This window comes from Lygodium microphyllum, chromosome 13, assembly GCF_053477565.2.
Source record: "Lygodium microphyllum isolate KBCC chromosome 13, Lygodium_microphyllum_v1.1.10, whole genome shotgun sequence".
NCBI classification, from domain to species: Eukaryota; Viridiplantae; Streptophyta; class Polypodiopsida; order Schizaeales; family Lygodiaceae; genus Lygodium; species Lygodium microphyllum.
In genome coordinates, this window is record NC_141147.1 from 43495785 (window position 1) to 43515428 (window position 19644).

At 42.6% G+C, this 19644-nt stretch overlaps 1 protein-coding gene across 5 annotated transcripts in view; it reads left to right on the forward strand.

The window, feature by feature from the left end:
• Positions 1–19644, forward strand: part of LOC148026563 (uncharacterized) — a 63111-nt gene that overhangs the window by 16966 nt on the left and 26501 nt on the right. For all 5 annotated transcript variants that reach the window (XM_087691007.1, XM_087691004.1, XM_087691005.1 and 2 more), the window contains exons 7-10: positions 16590–16675; positions 16820–16901; positions 16997–17119; positions 17214–17320. In XM_087691007.1, coding sequence (XP_087547133.1) covers positions 16590–16675; positions 16820–16901; positions 16997–17119; positions 17214–17320 — 398 coding nt within the window. The remainder of the gene's footprint in view (positions 1–16589; positions 16676–16819; positions 16902–16996; positions 17120–17213; positions 17321–19644) is intronic.

A 19644-nucleotide genomic window follows, 5' to 3' on the forward strand; every position in this document is an offset into this window, starting at 1 on the left:
TAGACCAAGATTTAACCGCATGGCCCGTTTGGGTGTGACTTCGATTGCGGATGCTACTCTTGCTACTCGCAATGTCCTTGCATCATTTCGGACTGCTAGGAGACTTTTCAGGATCCCGCGCGGATACCGTGATTTATGGGGGAAGCTTTCCTCGGAACTTCAGGGTAGGCAACCCTTTCCTGCCCTGGCTATGGATCGCCCTTGGCAGGACTGGGACCTTGCAGGCCGGTTGAGTCTGGAAAAGGCCTCTACTAATCAGGTGTATCATCTTCTCATTAAAGATCACCAATGGTTGGATGTGAAAGTTAATACTGTTTGGGGCCTGCGGAAATCACTGTCATGGTGGCAGGCAACGCTGATGGAGGGATGGCAGAATAAGACGCCTTTCAAATGCAAGGTCTTTCTGTGGCGGGTAATGATTGGTGGTCTTCCTCTTGCCTCGGCCCTTTCCAAGCGTCGAATCTCGAATGGTACTTGCTTCTTCTGCACCACTTCGGCGGAATCGGCCCGACATCGTTTTCTTTCTTGCCCGCTCGCCAAGAATATCTGGTCACTCTTGTCACAAATCTGGCACGCGGTGGTGGGGTCCTCACTGACTCCTTTCGATTGGGTTTTTGTTCGCCCGAAGTATCCCACACCGCCACCGTTACATATGAAGATCTTATTCCATTTTTTCAGATACTGGGGATGCTGGCACATTTGGACCACCCGAAATGCTTTTCTCTTTGATTCGGCTTCTAATGTACCGCGACATATTGCAAGGCTTAAAGGGCTCTTGCATTGGCAGCTAGATCTCATCAGGCACTCTGACTTGCTCCCTCGGGAGGATTTGTATTCCTGGCATTTGGCAATTGCCTCTGGGTCCTTGCCATGATTGGTGTAACCTTTTAGTACCCTAGTCCGGGGATTTCCCACACGTTGGCCTATGGCCCTCGTGTCTCTTGTACTCGTGTAATCATGTAATCTTGTACTTTTTTCGTAATTAATACAATTACCTTTTACGAAAAAAAAAAAGAGAGAGAGGAGATAGTGTAAACGCAGAAAATCTGTAGTGTAGTATGCTGTATAAGAGTGCAGAAAAATACACAGGGGTAGAGGAAATATCTGCGTGTGTCTCCGACTTGATGACCTCGATCTCTGTCAGCCTGAGCATAGTCTGTCGTAGCCAACAGATCTCAAGACCTGAATTTGAAGTGAATGAATGCTGGAGTGTGCCACAAACTGGCTATAAATAGCCAAAAAATAGGAAATCCCCAGCACCAGGTCGGCTGCATTAAATGCAGCCGACTGCAGAAAACTGGCCGACTGTACCAGTGCCACGTGGCATCCTGCCGTACTGCTGATGTGGCATCCTGCTCTGTCCGTACGCTGCTGACGTGTCATCTGCGCTGACATGGCACTCTGCCGTACTGCTGTCCACAGATAAACCCTAAACCAGCCTGTCCAGGGGATGACTCTACCTCTAATAGATGAAGGAGGTTGGATGATTGAAGGCAATGCTAGCAATGGTGGGATGGGGCCGACTAAATAGACCTAAGATTAGCCATCCGACCAATTTGCTAGTTGACCTGCTTTAGTGCAGGTTGGACTTGGCAAAAATTGCCCTTAGGCTCTAAATTGCTTGCCTCTTGTCAAAGATAAATGGTATGCTCTGATACCATGTCAAAAATAAGCGACATTGTAGAGAGACAATAGAGTTTGCAAGGTATAACACAAAGTGTGTACGGCAAACATTGAGAGAGAAGAGAAACTCAGAAACACAAGAAAAACACAATGATGATGCATTGAATAATGCTATGAGAAGAAAAGTTGATACAACGAAGCTGAAGCTCAGAAGATAATTGCACTGTCCTGTTTGAATTAGGTGATGGTACCTGTGGGAAATTTGCACGATGAAGGGAGCGAAACGTAGTTCTCTGGGTAGTGGGCTATCGAAGTAATCTCTATCGAGGGAGCGGTTGCAATTCTCTGATGCTGTCGGAGATATGAAAGGCGATCATTAGCTGTCAAGGGAGCGAATCGTAGTCCTTTGATGCTGGGAAGTGACCTGGGCAGCAAAACGCAAATCCCAAAGTATTGGAGTTGTCAAATGTAGGAAGAGTAGCCCAGATGTTGATGCTAGGTGGATAATGATGACGCCAAATGATGGAAGATGAGCTGGGTTGCAAAAATCCAGGTCCTAGCAACCTTTGTGAGATGAGTGATGCCAAGTGATGGAGGAGGTGCCAGGCTACAAAAACGCAAGTCCCAACAGCCCTTGAGATAGACAAGTGATGTCAGGTGATGGAGGAGAAGTCAGGCTGCAAAAACGCAGGTCCTAGCAGCCCTTGTGATAGACGAGGGATGCCAAGTGATGGAGGAGGAGCCAAATTGCAAAAACGTAGGTCCCAACAGCCCGTGTGATAAATGAGTGATGAAATCCCTGACGCTTGATGATGGAGATTGTCACCAGAGGCTAGGATATTGATGCCAAGCCGGAGATGATGACGCTAGGCAAGGAGGAGGCCTCCAACCTAAAAACGCAGATGAAGGTGGATGCTAATGGAGAAGGGTGCTGACGCTAAGCAGAGAATGGTGACACTAGGTGGAAGATGCCCCAAATGCAAGGCTTGATGATGGTACAAGGGGCCTGAAGTAGAAGAGGAAGGGTGAAGGTAGCCACGAGCCATGAACAACAATGTCCTCTTGAAGGGGTGTGAGGGTAGTGGAAGGGATTGGTAAGAGAAGAGAATGGTGTGTGATGATGGAGGAAGAGGGGTGAAGAATGACTAAAGAGTGGTGGGGTGGTGAAAAATAAATGAAGTGACTACCTATTTATAGACATAAGCTGTCTAGGGTGGTGCAACATTGTGTGGTCGCCCACTGAAAAAGTAGCCAAAATGTGGATAGAACCCTTTTTGGGGATGTCAGTGTGAAACCCTAAATGAAGTGTAAACTGAAGAAGTGGTTTCTCAACACCCCTTCTCCGGCCCAAAAAGGGATGAAGAAAGAGGAGCGAAGAGAGATACAATGAAGAAAAAGAGGATCTTGGAGATCCAAGATTTCCACCTGAAAGGTAATCTCTTGTAGTAAGGAATAGTAGATGGGATGAACTGTAGAACCCAACTCCACCTCGGGAGAGAAGCCCTAGCTCTGTAACTCCATCCTAGAAGGAATTTGAAGGTCTCGTCACCAAGTTGTGGCTGGATCTCCAAGGCCACGATCTAGGTGGTCTTTGAAGATTGTGGGTATCAGGAGTAGAAATGATTGCTTGAGGAAAGCCATCCCAAAAAAGAGAATGGTGAGTGACGAACTTCTTGACGAGGAGATGCCTCCCTTGAGGCTAGAGGTGCAAGAGCCTCCTTTGAAGCGGAACAAGGAGAAGCCCCTCTGAGGGCAAAGAAAGCCGGTGCAGAATAAACTCTGTGGTACAGAAGGGATAGGTGGCACGAGTGCCTGGGGGTAGACGCATATGCTCCGGTGGGGTAGGGAGCAAAGGTCCATGGCGGCAAGTATTGACGGGGGTTTCGATGATGCCGAAAGAGAAGCACCTAGTGGTTTGTCCATCTGCTTGTGGAGAAGTCATAGCAATGGAGTGTCAACCTGTAAAAGGGTGGGTGGGTGGGAGAGGAAGAGAAAGTTATCTTTGTCTCTTGGTGATGTAGCGGAAATGAAGGGGGAAAGTAGTAGATGATGCCAAACCCGCAACTTGTCTTTGCCTTCTTTGATGAATAGGTTCTTTAGCTCTCTGAGCTTCTGTGCTTTGATAGCATATAAAAAATAACAGGTATGCTTTGATACCATGTTTAAAATAAGTGATAGTGCAGAGACAATAGGGTTTGTAGGGTGTAACACAGAGTGTGTACAGCAAACACAGAGAAGAGAAACTTAGAAACACAAGAAAAACATGGTGATGATGCATTTAATTATGCTATGAGAAGAAAAGTTGATACAATGGAGCTGAAACTCCAGTGCAAATGAGGTGGCATCACTTGTGGGAAATTTGCATAGTGAAGGGAGCGAAACACATTTTTTCGGGCAGTGGGCTATCGAAGTAATCACTGAAAGGTGAAAGACAGCTATTGAGGGAGCAAATCACAGTCCTCTGATGCTATTGGAGATGTGGAAGATGATCACCGGCTGTCGGGGGAGCGAATCGTAGTCCTCTAATGTTGGGGAGTAACCTAGGCAACAAAACACAAATCCAAGAGTGTTGGAGTTGTCAAACACAGGGAGAGCAGCCTAGATGTTGATGCTAGTTGGATAATGATGACACCAAATGATGGAAGATGGGCTGGGCTGCAAAAATGTAGGTCCTAGCAGCCTCTGTGATAGACGAGTAACACCAAGTGATGGAGGAGCAGCCAAGTTGCAAAAACGCAGGTCCTAGCAGCCCCTGAGATAGAAAGTGACACAAGGTGATGGAGGAGGAGCCAGGCTGCAAAAATGCAAGTCCCAGCAGTCCTTGTGATAGGTGAGTGGCACCAAGTGATGAAGGAGGAGTGAGGCTGCAAAAATGCAGGTCCTAGCAGCTCTTGTGATAAACGAGTGATGAAATCACTAATGCTCGATGATGGAGATTGTTGCCAGAGACTAAGATGTTGACGCCAAGCTAGAGATGATGACGCCAGGCAAGGAGAAGGCCTCCAACTTGAAAAATGCAAGTGAAGGTGGAGCCTGGTGGAGAAGGGTGCTAATGCCAAGCAAAGGATGGTGACACTAGGTGGAAGATGCCTCAAATGCAAGGCGTGATGATTGAATAGGGCACTTGAAGTAGAAGATGAAGGGTGAAGGCAGCCACGAGCCATGAACCTCAATGTCCTCCTGAAGGGGTGTGAGGGTAGTGGAAGGGGCTGTTGAGAGAAGAGAAGGGTGTCTTATGACGGAGAAAGAGGGGTGAAGAATGACTCAAGAGTGGTGGGGTGGTGAATAATGAATGAAGTGACTTCCTATTTATAGGCATAAGCTGTCTAGGGTGGTGCAACATTGTGTGGGCAAAAGGTGGCCAAATTGTGGACACCAGCCCTTTTTGGGGTTGTCAGTGCGAAACCCTAAATGAAATGTGTAAACTGAAGAAGTGGTTTCTCAACACCTCTTACAAGGAAATTGTTTGCTCTGTGCAATGTGGCTGAAATGCCTACTTGGATATGGCAGAACAGCCCGCTTAGTCATGTTGCCCATCATGGACATGCAAAAGGGCTGAAAAGTCACTAGACAAACATTCATAGGAGAAATGAAGAGAGGGACAAAGATTGTGTCAGAGCTTCTAACTCCAACTCTTACATGTTGGATTAGGCGGAAGGCCAAAGGAGATGAAATGGATCCGAGGGTGGTAGGAAGAGTGTCTATGTTGATGAACTCAATCAATGATAAACACGTCAAGGAGTATGATCTCCTCTAGAGATGGAAACCTGATGCAATGGTAGGCCTCCGTAGACCAGTGGGAGTGGAGAGGCTTTGACATGTTTTATTGGATGACATGTCTGTGACTCTTTTGTCAAATCTATTGTTACCAAAGCATGATGTGTTGTATACTAATCTTCTCACATGTTGTGTTTGGGATACTTTCACCTAGAAGAAGTTAGTTGCAATGGTTCTTGAGCAGGATGTGCAGCATTAGGCAACATGATCAAGAGGAACAAGATCCATCAACTGTGCTTTTGCGGTCGGTACATCATTGGGGAAAGGACAAAAGAAGAAGAAGAAAGGGAAAAGTCAAATTGGAGTCTCTCTCTTCAGGCTCCGATTTAGTCACATTTGCTTCCACCATTACAATCAAGTCGGTTTTCTTTACATCCATCAATTGAAGGACTCTCCCTCAGCTGCCTCGTTTGCAAAGAGGCCTTGGTTTTTGAGTTACATGACTAATAGATGTGATGGGTTCTTGAATCTTTGTTTCCAAGAGGGCATTGTCATTGTGGGTGACATCTCATCAGCGCTTATTAGTGGTGTTGGTACCATGCTGATTGTGTTAGCAGTCTTGTGTGTCTTGTATGGTCACCTCTTGCATGTGAGCCTCAATTTGAGTCAAATGAGGAGATTAGGAGCTTTGACAATGTATTTGTCATTAGTTCATTTGTCCCAGATTATTTAGACGGAGGTCAACTCTTGCATTTCACACTAGGTAGTCTGTTTTCCTCTCATTCTGGAGATGCATTCATGGCCATGGGCAGGGCAGACATTGTCATGGGCATGGGAGTATTTATTGCTTCCTTTTAGGCATGGGCAACATTTATGACAAGTCCGACTTGCATCAATGCAAGTTGGCCCAATCAGGTCATCTAGTTTCAGCATGATGGCCTATTTATTTGCTGCCCACACACGCGACTGTCACTTGTCATTCTATTGCCAGCCCTTCTCATCATTCAGTCTTCATTTTCCTACCTCTATTTGGGCACTCTCATTGACCCCATGTTGCATGTAGGGGCTGACCATTGCAGCCTTGTACCTCTAGCTTTTGTTAGTTTTGTTCCTTTAGTTTCACTACTCCCTTATCTCCTTCTCTATAGGTTGTAAAAATAACTCCGCACAACGAATAAAATCTGAGCAAAAAGTAGAGAATAGACATCAAATATGAGAAGAATAGAAACGTCTTCAATTCTAAACAAATTGATACAAAGATGGTCTATCCACCCGTGTGAAGGGCTCGAGAGGAAGTGCTTTAGGTAGTGTGTGTGTTAAGCAAGGTGTGTTGAGCAATGCAGTGGAGTGAGAGAGTGAAGAGTTGAGAGATGGGTGTGTACCAGTGTGGTACACACAAAGACTAAAAGAATGTATTTATACGCAAAGAGTGTATATACATGGGAGTAGCGTAAGGGCCTTTACACCCAACCACCTTCCACTTAAAGGTCCTAAGCGAACCTTTAACCAACTCCCACTAGCCGAATGCAATGCTCATGTTGAGCCTTTGCAAGACTTTTAGTGAGAACGTCTGTAGGGTTATCTTGTGTTTTGATGTTAGTCAGTGTGACTAGACCATCATCCAGAACCCGTTTGATAAAGTGATACCACACATCAATTTGTTTGGTACGTGCATGAAACATGGCATTCTTAGCCAGGCATACAGCACTCTGGCGATCACATCCAAGTGCAGGTGTTTTGGTAGGCAGCCCAAAATCCTTGATCAAACGACCAAGCCAAATAGCTTCTTTCGAAGCTTAAGTGGTTGAAATATATTCAGCCTCAATGGTAGAAAGTGCTACTATCTTTTGCAATCTAGAGTACCAAGAAATGGCCCCACTAGTCAAAGCAAAATATGTACCTGCCACTAGACTTGCGAGTATCCAAGTCACCTGCCATGTTTGCATCACAATATCCTTGTAGATCTAACGTACCCTTTCCATAGCAACAAATACATTTTCTTTGTGTGCCCTTAAGGTATCGGATGATACATTTCACTGCTTCCTTGAAGGGAAGAGAGTGTGCAATGAAGTGCGAGATAGAGGTGCGAGCACCAGAGTTGAGAGTTAGAGAGAGTGAACGCAGAGATAGGTGTACCGTTTGTGATGGTACACAAAGATTAAAAGAATGTATGTACCATTTGTGATGGTACACAAAGAATAAAAGAATGTATTTATATGTTAGGGTGCATTAAGGGTGTGTTCACACCCGTAAGTCTATTTACACGGAGACGAAGGGACTTTACACCCAACATTCCCAATGTGCTTTCAACTTTGCCAGGATTTAACATAAACCTGCTCACAACTCTCACTGCATGAGCAATGCCAGGTCTAGTGGCAACCATAGCATACATGAGTGACCCACAAGCTGAAGCATAAGGAACACCCTTCATATAGGTGGTTGCCTTATTATTTTTTGGGCAATTTGCTTTGCTAAGCTTAAGGTATTGTGGTAAAGGAACACCAAGTGGCTTAGTGTCTACCATAGAAAAACGATCAAGTACTTTGCTGATGTACTTTTCTTGTGAGAGAAATAAGAGCTTCTACTCTCTCTCTCTTGTCACACACATGCCCAAAATGTGTTTAGCTGGACCTAAGTCCTTCATGGAAAAGGCTGAATTCAGTTGTCTTTTCAATGCATTAACTTGGTTTTTATCCTTACCAGCAATAAGTATATCATCCACATAAAGCACAAGTATTATAAGGCTTCCATCATCAACCTTCTTTATATATAAGCAGTGATCTGCATTGCTTCTTTTAAACCCATGTGAGAGCATCAAGGCATCAAACTTTTTATACCACTGTCTAGGAGCCTGTTTCAAACCATACAAACTTCTCTTAAGCCTACACACCAAGTGCTCCTTTCTTGGCATAACACAGCCTTCTGGTTGTTTCATGTATAACTCTTCTTTTAAATCACCATGCAAGAATACAGTTCTAACATCCATCTGATCAAGTTCAAGATCCTAGATGCTACGATAGTAAACAATACCCGAAGAGTGGTCATTTTGACAATAGGTGAAAAAACTTCTTGAAAGTCAATCCCCTCTTTCTGTGTATAGCCCTTAGCCACAAGCTTGGCTTTGTATTTGGGTTTGCCATCCACACACTTGATTTTATAGACCATTTGTTAGGAATAGCTTTCCTATCTTTGGGCAATGGAATCAAATCCCAAGTATCATTTTGATACAATGGCTTCTTTTCTTCTTGCATAGCTAGCTCCCACTTTTTCTTTTACTCACATGATTGTCCAAAGAGGGATCAAACCTCTGTATAGGTCTCTTGACACGTGTAGGTCTCCTCACCCAATGATCTGTGTTATCAGGCAATGGATCCACATCCAAAGGAATGTCAATGTCCTCATTATTTGGTTGCTAAACTGCATTTTCAGGTTGCTGTAATACATGTTTAGGCTGCTGTAATTCATTTTCAGCATGCTGATTTTGTTGCCTAAGCTGATTTTCAGCATCCCTTTGCTGCCCATTGTCATCTGACTCAATGATGATACATTGATTATCATAACCAATATCAAATGAAGCTGAATTTTCAGGTGTTGATGGCTGTTCATACTGAAATTTCACTTTCTTTTTGTCTGAATCACTAGATGTGGTATTTTTCAGCAGCTTTGACTCATTAAATATCACATCTTGGCTGCGTAGCTCATTTTTCATACTTGAAACCCAAACTCTATAGCCCATTTCACCTTCATCTCCATAACCCATGAAGATACCTTTGTGGGATTTCATGTCAAGTTTGGTTTTGCTATCATCAGGTACATGTACATAGGATTTGCAGCCGAAGATCCCTAAGTGGTCATATGAAGCAGGTTTGCCATATCAAACCTCTTCAAGGATGCCACTTTCAAGTGCACGATGTGGAGATCGGTCGCAAATATGCACTGCGGTTTTAAGTGTCTCTTCCTAAAATGATTGCGAGAGATTAGCTGTGGATAGTATGCACCGAATCTTCTCACATAAAGTGCGATTCATTCACTCAGCCACACCATTAGACGATAGATTTTAAGGAGCTGGTAGCTCCTGCTTAATCCCATTGACATAACAAAACTAATTGATTTTTTTAGATACATACTCTCTCCCATTGTTTGTTTTTATGCATTTTAATTTTAATTCCTTTTGAGTACTAATAAATGCATAAAACTTTTTAAAGGTGTCCAATGTCTAGCTTTTTTGCTTAAGCAAGTAAACCCATGGCTTTCTAGATGATCATTAATAAAAGATACAAAATAACAGAAACTACTATGAGGTTTTATTGGCATGGTATATACATTAGAATGGACTAAATCCAAGATACATGCATTTCTAGAGGCTTCTTGAGAGTATAAACTCTTTACATGTTTTCCCAAAACAGAGTCATTACAAAAGTCAAGCTTTGAGTTTTTCATATCAACTCTCCGAAGTGAAGAAAGTGCTTGTAAACCCTTTTGGCTCATATGTCCAAGACACTTGTGCCATAACTTGATGTGTGACTGCACTTTTGCAATTGCAACAAACTTTCTAGGAAGTGCCTTGCAATAAAGATAATATAGAGTTTCCTTTTTACCGCCTCTAGTGACTAGCATAGACCCTTTCTGTATCTTCCACATTTCACCATCAAAGGTAATGAAGTAACCCTTGCTGTCTAGTTGCCCAACTGAAAGCAAGCTCTTTTTAATGCCAAGTACATACCTAACATCATAAAGAATAAATTCTTGACCATTTTCAAGAGCCAGGTGTATGGTGCCCCATTTCTTCAATATCACATGCATGGTTATTGCCTAGGTAGACTTTTCCAAGGTTACTTGTTGCATAAGAAGAAAAACACTCCAAAGATGGAGTAACATGAAATAAAGCACCATTGTCAACAATCCACGATTGTGACAAACCATCATGAGCAGACAAGGCATCTATCACATCCCTTTTAGTGATGCACGTCTTCCACTGTCATAGCATGTGGATGTGAAGATGCAACCAATAAATCAATATCTTTATCTTTTTCTATCTCCTTAATAACAACATTAGATACCACTTTGCCTTTTCTTGTTTCTTTAGGGGTAGAGCTGCCCTCATTCTCATTCTTTTTGCCTTTTGCATTAGCCTGCTTCTTGTGTTCTTGCTCCCTTTTTATAGTACTTGCAATCGGGCTTTTTATGGTCTTTGCGTCCACATTGATAGCAAGTGACATCTTGCTGTTTTTCCTTGCTTTTGTTGCGATTTTTGTTTTTGTTTGCAGTATTTGTCCTCTTTTCAGTTCATCCCCTTATAGTGTAAACTGATCCACTTTTCCCCACTTGCCTTGTGTCTAATCTTCTCATTGAGAATAGAACCGCACATACTATTAAATGTCAAGTTGGGTTTGTTGCTCAATGACACATAGAAAAGTCATGAGCAAGAAAATAACCCTTAGCTTAGAATAAAAAACTGGCAAGCGCAGGCATCTTGTAACTGACTCAAGATACCAGTGAAAGCATTTAAATGCTCTGAGGTGGGCGTAGACTCGTCAAGCTTTAAGTTGACTTTTACCTGAGATGGACCTGATTGACAGGAGTTGTATTCTCATACGTAGCCTTGAGTTTCTCCCAAACTGCATAAGAAGTGGTAAGTCTCTTGATATCAACCAAGATATCATTTGTGACAGCTATTTTAATGTAAATAATGGCTTTCTTATTCATTTTAGCCCAATCCCCATCTGACAAAGCAACAGGCTTATGTTCTGCCAAAGCATCATCACAATCCTTTAGAAAAAGTATACCCTGCATATGATCTTTTCAAAGATCAAAGCCATTGCCATCAAATTCACGAATCTTAAAAAGATTCTGTGTGTCATATGTAGATGCACTGCCAACCATCCTCAGTAATAAAAGGCTGCAATAAAATGCTGAATACTTTCAGCCAATGGCAAGGTTGCTGAATATAACAGCAAGTACACACACTTGTATTTCCAAAGGTGTCCAAGAAGTAGATATTTTGCTGCAATTTCAGTCCCAAGTGCTAATTACAAGATGTATATGAATCAAATCTGATACATTTGCATACATGACAACTCCCACTTCAATAATATATAATTGTAACGACCAAATGCAATAACCTAAGTGCTGTGTATACGATTGTTTCACTGCATAATGAGCATTTGGCAATACATGTACCAAGAGAAGCTGCACTTTTACAACATTTAATGCATCCCAAGTCTAAATTTGCTAAAAATGCATCACTAATGCGAAAAGCCCCAAATATTTTGCAATAAATGTGTTCGAATTGCATTAATTCATCATCCTGAGTGTCAAATATGGGCAAATGTTGGAGAAATTTAAAAAATTCTGCAATACCCCCAAATTTCAGGGTCCAAATGTGCACAAACCAATAGTGAAATTGGCTCAGCTAAGCTAAATTTCACGTGTATAAGAAAAGCCCCAAATTTTTGAAGTAAATGCACACAATGTCTGCAATTTTTGGGTTTGATGTCACTATTTTGCATGACCAGCATCAAATTAGGGAAAAGCCCCAAATTTTTTGGACATAAATTTGCATAGCTCTGAGCCCTGTGCTTGCACGTGCGAACGTGCGAACCCCCCTTAATGAGCAAGGGGCTTGCTTGCAGGAAATAATAAAAAAATATCAAAAAAGTCTGAAAAATTGACTAATGGCCCAGTTGTTGACCTGTCAACTGCCCATGTGACGTTGCTATTGTTGATCATGTTTGCAAGTGGTTGCGCTAGCCTATCGTTTGTCCCGTTGATTGCTTTGCGAGTTGCTTACGACAGTTGTTGCCTGCACGAAACTGCCACGCCTACTTGTCACCTCAAGCTTGCTGTCATACCTGTTTGTCTCGCCAACATAAAGAGTCTTATGATTTGGCAGAGCTTGTGATGGAGGAGATCAACCACCTCTCAGTGAGAGATGAGTCCAAACTCTCTTCAAATGCTTGTGTGGAGTTGACCAAGGCCCAGTCTCATTGGGATAAGCTGAATACCAGGATTTGTTCTTTTCTTTTTCTGTCTTGTACAACAGCCGTGATAGCCCATATAGAGCACTTGACGGTGGCTCGGGAGATATGGCTGGAGCTTGACCAGATGTGCAACCGGATGACCCTTATGAATAGGGTTTCTTTGGAGGTGCAGATGCCGACCTTGTTCGTGAATACGTCTTCTTTGCTTCGAGAAGATATCAATAGGCTTCCACAGCTTCAGATGTAGGTTCAAAATGCAGGGAAGCCCATTTCCTCCGAAGACATGGCAATCACCTTACTGTCCCAATTGTTGCCTCGATACAGTATCTTTTATTATGCTCTTATTGCTTCAGGGCGGGAGTTGACTCTTCTTTGGGAAGAGTTAGTTCCTATGGTCGTGGACCAAGAGGAATATTTGAAGGGACAAAATGCTTTCAAATTGGAGGCATTGATTAGTCAAGCATCTTAGAAGAAGGGGAAGAACCAAATGAAGAAGAAGGAGGACAACAAATCTAAGAAGGATAGAGAAAAAGAATCGATGTGTCATATTTATGGTAAGACCCGGCCATTTGAAAAAGGATTTCCCCGACAAAGACAAGAAGGACACCAAGAAGTAGAACACAAAGGATTCTGGAGCGGTGGTTGCACCCTCATCAGCTGCTTTTCTACATTTAGTGGTCATTGAGGACTCTACATCGAAGACTTTTGATGCTGCAATGATAGCTCTCTAGGCTCGAGAGTGGATTGTGACAGCGGTGTCCCACGGCACATGACTCCTTTGATAGTTGGTGTTGTCCATTTGCGACCCTTGCGTGGGCAGATTCTCATAGGAGACAACTTTTCTGTGTCTATTGTTGCATGGGGTGCGATGCAGTTGATTTTAGATGGACGGGGTGGTACTCACACTTTCGAGGTGTTGCATGTGCTAGGTTTAGGGTATCATTTGCTTTCAGTACATAAGATTTGTTCTCTTGGTCTCTTGGTGGAGTTTGACAGTAATGCTGTTCGAGTCCTTGATCGTGGATTGAGGAAGGTTCTCTCTTCAAGGTATGAGGAGAATGGCATCTATAAATTGAAGTCTTCTTCAGCTCTTACCTCTCTTCTTCTTACCTCTTAGACAGAGTTCGAGCTATGGCATGCTCGATTTGGCTATCTGAACTATGAGTATTTTCGGAAGGCGTCGCAAGGATCACTTGGTCGAGGTTTGTCGGACATAGTGGTGAGCCAGTAGCCATGCGTCTCTTGCATTCGTGAGAAGCAGTATAGGGATGCGATTCCCAACAAAGCTTCGAGGCGGTTTACTTCACCTATGGAGCTTGTATCTATTGTGGCCCTATGAGGAACGAGTCCTTGAAGGGGAGCTTGTACTTTATGTTGATCGTAGATGACTACAGCAGGATGACGTGGGCCTATTCCTCGGCGCTGAAGTTGGAGGCTTTCTCCCACTTCAGGGATTGGCTTCTCTTCGAGGAGAACCGATTGGGTTGGAGATTGAAGACCTTGCGATCAGACAAGGGTGGTGAATTTGTTTCTAATGAGTTTACTCATTTTTGTGCAGCTAGAGGCATTCACCAGGAGTTTGCTAATACCAACACTCCTCAAGAGAATGGCATTTTGGAGCGGAAGAACTGAAGTGTGATCGAGATGGCACGCACCTTAATGGAGCACTGACAGACATCTTAGTTTCTGTGGGCCGAGGTAGTGGCTATGGCAGTCCACATCCTAAATCGATCCCCCACTTCGGCCCTTGATAGGATGACACCTTTTGAGGCTTACTTTGGGACTAAGCGTGATATCTCTTATTTCAGGATCTTTGGGTGTGACGCCTATGTGCACATCCTAAAGGCCCAGTGTGATAAATTTGAAGCGGCTTTTCGACGCTACAGCAGCTCTTAGTCCCAAGGTTATCGCTTGTATGATCCTGCGAAGTGGGATGTCTACACGAGTTGAGATGTGCGGTTCATGGAAGTTCCGATCACAGAGGGGGGTGAGAAACACCCTATACTTGGAGATCCAGGGGAGAGTAGGGCTCCTGAGACAATTCCTTTGGAGCCCGAGCCTCTTGATGGAGATTCTTCTTTAGATTTCGAGCCTTCTCTTCCACCGGCCACCCCAGTGGAGATTCCGCCAGTGGATGTACTCGAGTCTTCAGTAGATGGCGAGCGACGAGGAGAGATCCCGGCCTCCTCCTCGTTGGGTCTGTGACACACTTTGAGATTTAGGGATCGAGGGGGTCCTTGAGGAGTGGGAACTGCAAGATGGACCGCGGAGGTCATGGAGGCACCGAGCACATTCTATGGAGCTTGTTTACTCCAAACTACTGTTTGATGTCTCGTGTTCTACAGGATAGAGAGCCTACATCAGTGAAGGAGGCTTTACAGTCTAATCATTGGCGGAAGGTGATGGAAGGTGAGTTTGTTAGCAGATTAGTCAGCTCATGGTTGAGTCTGTACTTGTGGTACAGCAGGTTGGGCACAGAGATATTTTAGGCATTTTATTTGCCATTGTTTATTGAGGTTTGGGCATTATTTGCAGCTTGTCGGCCAACAGTTAATGCTGGCTGACCTGTCATATTTTAGGCACTTATTTTGGCCTATTTATTGTTACCTCCCTCCTCCACATTCATTCATCACTTGTCAGCCCTTGGAGAGAGGGAGCAGGTGCTAGTGTCTCCACAGCCGGCGACTCACATTGTATCTGTACTGTCTCATGTCTTGGTATATGGATTTCATTTCCTGAGTATACATCTGAGTTCTCATCTGTATTGTGCTCTTTTTTTTTTTTGTCTTGTATTCAGCAGTTTATTTCGGCACATGTTTATGCTTCCATTGTTGCACCACTTTTGACAGAGTTGGAGGCTATTGAGTGGAATGACACTTGGTCTCTTGTGTCTCGTCCCTCTCACAAGAAAATGATTGGTCTCAAATGGGTCTTCAAGACCGAGTACCATAGTGATGGCTCTTTGGACAAGCACAAGGCTTGCCTTGTTGCTAAAGGTTTTGCACAGTGCCTAGATGTTGACTTTCATGATACTTTTGCCCACACAGCTTGCATGGCGACTATTCGTATCTTTGTCACGGTCATTTGCTTCCGCATTGCTTCACTCTGACATTCTTCTCATAGTGGGGGTCTTACAACTTAAGAGTACCATAGGTCATTGGGTGGCACCTTAAGAGGGTGGGGCATTGAGCATATCTAACATAGATATCTATCACCACACAATAAACAACGAAGGTCACTTATGTTCTCCATATGAGGATGGTTTAATGAACAAGCAAGGTACCTCTTCATCAGCTATCTTTCTTAGTCGTTCCTTCTATTATCAAGCTGCCATGAAAGTGTAGATGTTGGTGTGGATCTTTGGGTTTCTAGTTTCTTGCCAAATACGAGTCTATATATTGATGGGGTTATATAGTTTAGGTGGGAGATTGGCACAAATGTCATGAGATGGCTATCTTGTTTTCCCGTTATTGATTCCTGTCCAAGAAGTCACTTAAAAATGTTAATCTGTGGGTCATGGAGTTAGAAACTGCCTCTTTGAGGTAAGACCTTTCTATTTGTTTTGTACTAGATTAGGACTAGACATTTCCTTGCAAGAGGTAAGACTTTTCTATTAGCTTTGGATTTGCATTCGTCTCATGTCAAAGGTTTCTTACCTTATACACAAAGGAGGCATTATTGACTATTTATCTTGTGTGTGAACACATTTGAATGAAGTGTCTATGAATATACTCTTCCCCTCCACTTAAATGTGGGTCAAGGTGTTAGCTTCAACCTTAGTTCTATGAAAAACTAAGGTTTTGCATATCATGAATCAATCAATTAGTTTGTTGTCTTCTGTCTCACCATCTCTGTTGTCTTCTCTGTTCAGGTAGCTCTCTCCTAAGAAATGACTAATTCCTACAACTAAACACCTAGATACGGCTGAATTCAAGTATCTTGAATCAAGCCATTGAGTTGCATTCTGCTTTCTAACAAAGAGAGCCTTGAACTCTCAGTTCTTGTGGTGGGTGAGTGTGTTTCGTGCTTTGCTTTTGGCATAGATTTACTGTGGATATTGGTAAAAGCATAATGGCTTGTGTCCTCTCCATGTAGCTAGCTTTTTAATCAGTAAAAGTACTTGCCAATATAAAGTTTTGGCCTTTTTTCATCAGCCCTTTCATGACCTTGGAATTGTATTACTGAAAGTGTAATTAGTGACTCGATTATATGCAAGATCATTTGAATTGAAGCATGATGATGGAAGCTAAGGTCACTAATGCTTTGTAGGGATGTTTATTTGTGCGTGAGTGACAAAAACAAGCTGTACATGCTTATTGAGTCTAGGAGAGACAATTTGTCAGCTGAAGGATCAGGTGAGTGTTCTCTATTAAGTGTTGAGACATGACTTTATTTGGAAGTCATATGAGATTTATTTCTGCACACGTTTAAACTTCTTCCACTGGATAGAACTTGCATTGACCTGATATTTTTTTCTTATTGTTATGCAAAAATTTCAGCTCCTGATCTGCAGGTGATAGCTTGCCATGAACTGACGAAGGTGAAGAGAGTCACAGTTGGATTGTGGATGCAAGCTTTAAGGTAAATTATCTAAATCATCTGAAGGATTCATTACTGATGCAGAATTATCTGACTCATTTGCTTTGAACATGTGAACATTCTTCATCTGTAAATAGGGTTGATATAGGAAAAGCTGCCTCATATTTGTTCATGCCACGCAATGTAAATACCTCAAGGGAAATTTTCGACATTCTCAAAGATTCTGAAGCAAACACTGGACCAGTTATTGATGTTGAAAGGTTCGCTTCTGTTAGTATCTCACTTGTGCTACTGAACAACAGATTCTTATTGTCCCTTTAAAGTAACACCTCCTCTTTATCTGTACCTCATTAGTTGGGAGCATAGACAGCTCAAATTGTTTGAGAAGCTTGTGTTACATGGAGCAAGAGCAAGCATTTTGATGTATTTGATGCCTCTCTTTTGCTATGGCGAGACTTCAGGTGCTCTCTCTCTCTCTCTCTCTCTCTCTCTCCTCATGAAGAAAGTTTGAAATTATGAACTGAAATATTTACAAAGGGCCTTCTGGCCAACCAAGCAGACTCAAAGACATGTAGAAAACAAAACATGGACCCAAGAATCTACAAAAAACACAGGTCTACAATAACAGGAGAAGGGAATCACAAAGCAGGCAAAATTGGGGTGGTGTGGATAATATCCATCCATGGAGCAGCCACCTCTCTTCAAATTAGCAAAAACCATTGAACTAATGTGCCACCATAATAATCCTTGGACATGGTCCACATGACCATGGATGAAACCAACTCCCTAAAATGCATTGATTCACAGTTATTTACAGCAAGCAATAAATTCATCAAATAAAGGTAAATCAGAATTAAACACTTTACCACATTGGGATCCAAGAAATTGGGATGAAGCTGACATCCAATTGGCCCCAAAAAATTGGTGCCCCTCGTGGCATTTCTTTTCACATTAATTCCAAACATCTATTATACAATTGAGATTTGACTCCAATCCCCAAGAAAGTCCAGCCTTGCCTCGGATCCGAGAAGTATGCTCTCCAAGGATCCCCTCTTTCTCTCTATTGACCGAGGCAATTTGCCACAATATTTGGAATACTTTGTTGTCTTCTGTAATCAACAACCACAAAATTCAAGTTGTACCTTGATTCCACCATTAGGGAGGCCCAAATTGAACCCATTTCTAGTGCATGCAAATCAGCCCACATGTAGACCCAAAAATGTCACCCGTTTTACTGTTCATTCTCCAAGTTTGCATCAGGAACCTTCCTCAAACACAAAAGGCATGCATGCAGGCATGCCAATGTGGCCATGCAAGCCCTAATCGTTGCTGGGAACACACTGAGAACAACAAATCAACAATCCACAACACATCAAGTTTATATCTCAGACTGAACTCCAATTTTCTTGACCAGATGACACATGCATTGAGCATAGATGAGAGAGAAGACACAGGAGAGAGAAAATTCTGCAATTCAGCCCTTAAATAGTGATCAGCATTTGTTTCTTGCTCAAAAACATGTCAAAATCAGGTCTGTAGCTTTACCTCTTAGATGTAACTTTGATGGTGATTCTAATGGTGCCAACAAGTTTGAAAGGGAGGATCCTCGGCAAGAAAAACTGTTGGCCCTATCCTTTTGTGCACATGCAATTGCTAGCTGATTTGAGGACTTCAGAATCACCCTCAAGATAGATTGTTGTGTGGCCATGGTGCTACATCAGCTCTCTCTTTGCCCAAAATTGAGATCTCCACCCTCATATCTGCCCCAAACAGGTTTCCACAGCCTTGCATGGCTCCCATACTTAGTCAACTAGCAAGCGTCCAATCTATCTATGCAAACTCAATCTCTAGACTTAATTTTCAGCCAAAACTAATTAATTGAAATGTCTTGGCCCAAACTTTGGCCAAGCCCAGCCTCAATTTTAATTTCCTCACCTCTTTAAACATGAAACTGTTGAAACTTTCCATAAACCTTAGCATTAAATCATTTAAATTCCTAAACCCCATAACACCAAAAGTCATTTCCAAGGGAAAATTCAATGTTTGTAAGCAAGATCTGACCTAGGTACTTCACTAGTTGTTGCCACACAACTTTTGCCAATGTATTTCATTGCCAAAGCTAGGACTACTATCTATCATACTAACACACATTTAACTTGATTTCTCATTTGCATCTTACATGTGTAGAACTAAAGTGTCTCAACTATGTGTCCAAAGAGCATAAAGTTCACATTCACGTCCCTGTGACAATGGATACTTGGGGATGAATAAAAAATGAATGCATTGTGTGTCCACAAGATATGTCAAAGATGAGTTCACTGCAGAAATGAAAGAGACGGCTATGATTTGGTTGTAAAGTGGTTGCGGATGGTGTCTTGCCAAAACCCAAGAAGAGACGATTGTAATTTGATGACAGACATGTCATTGAAGTCCATGCTTGGGAAATGAAACTCCAGACTTATCTAGCAAATAGGAAATAAATAAAAATATGAGGGAAAGTTCATTACATGTAGTATGGAGGGCACATTTACCATCGGAGATCTTGTGATAGGGAAACATATCCTTTGTAGAGAGATTCCTGATAAGAAGCCTCCCTATAAAAACTTTCCCTTGGTTGGGAAGTTTATGTCTGCACAATTGAAGCTGACCACACCACCAAGAGCTTTGTTACCTTGAGAAGACCTAACTTTATTTTCTTTCTAAATTCTCGATCACCCATCTCTTATCGTCAACCATCTTATGATAAGCTTGATTAGTTGGTCATTTTAGAAAACCATCTGTGTGC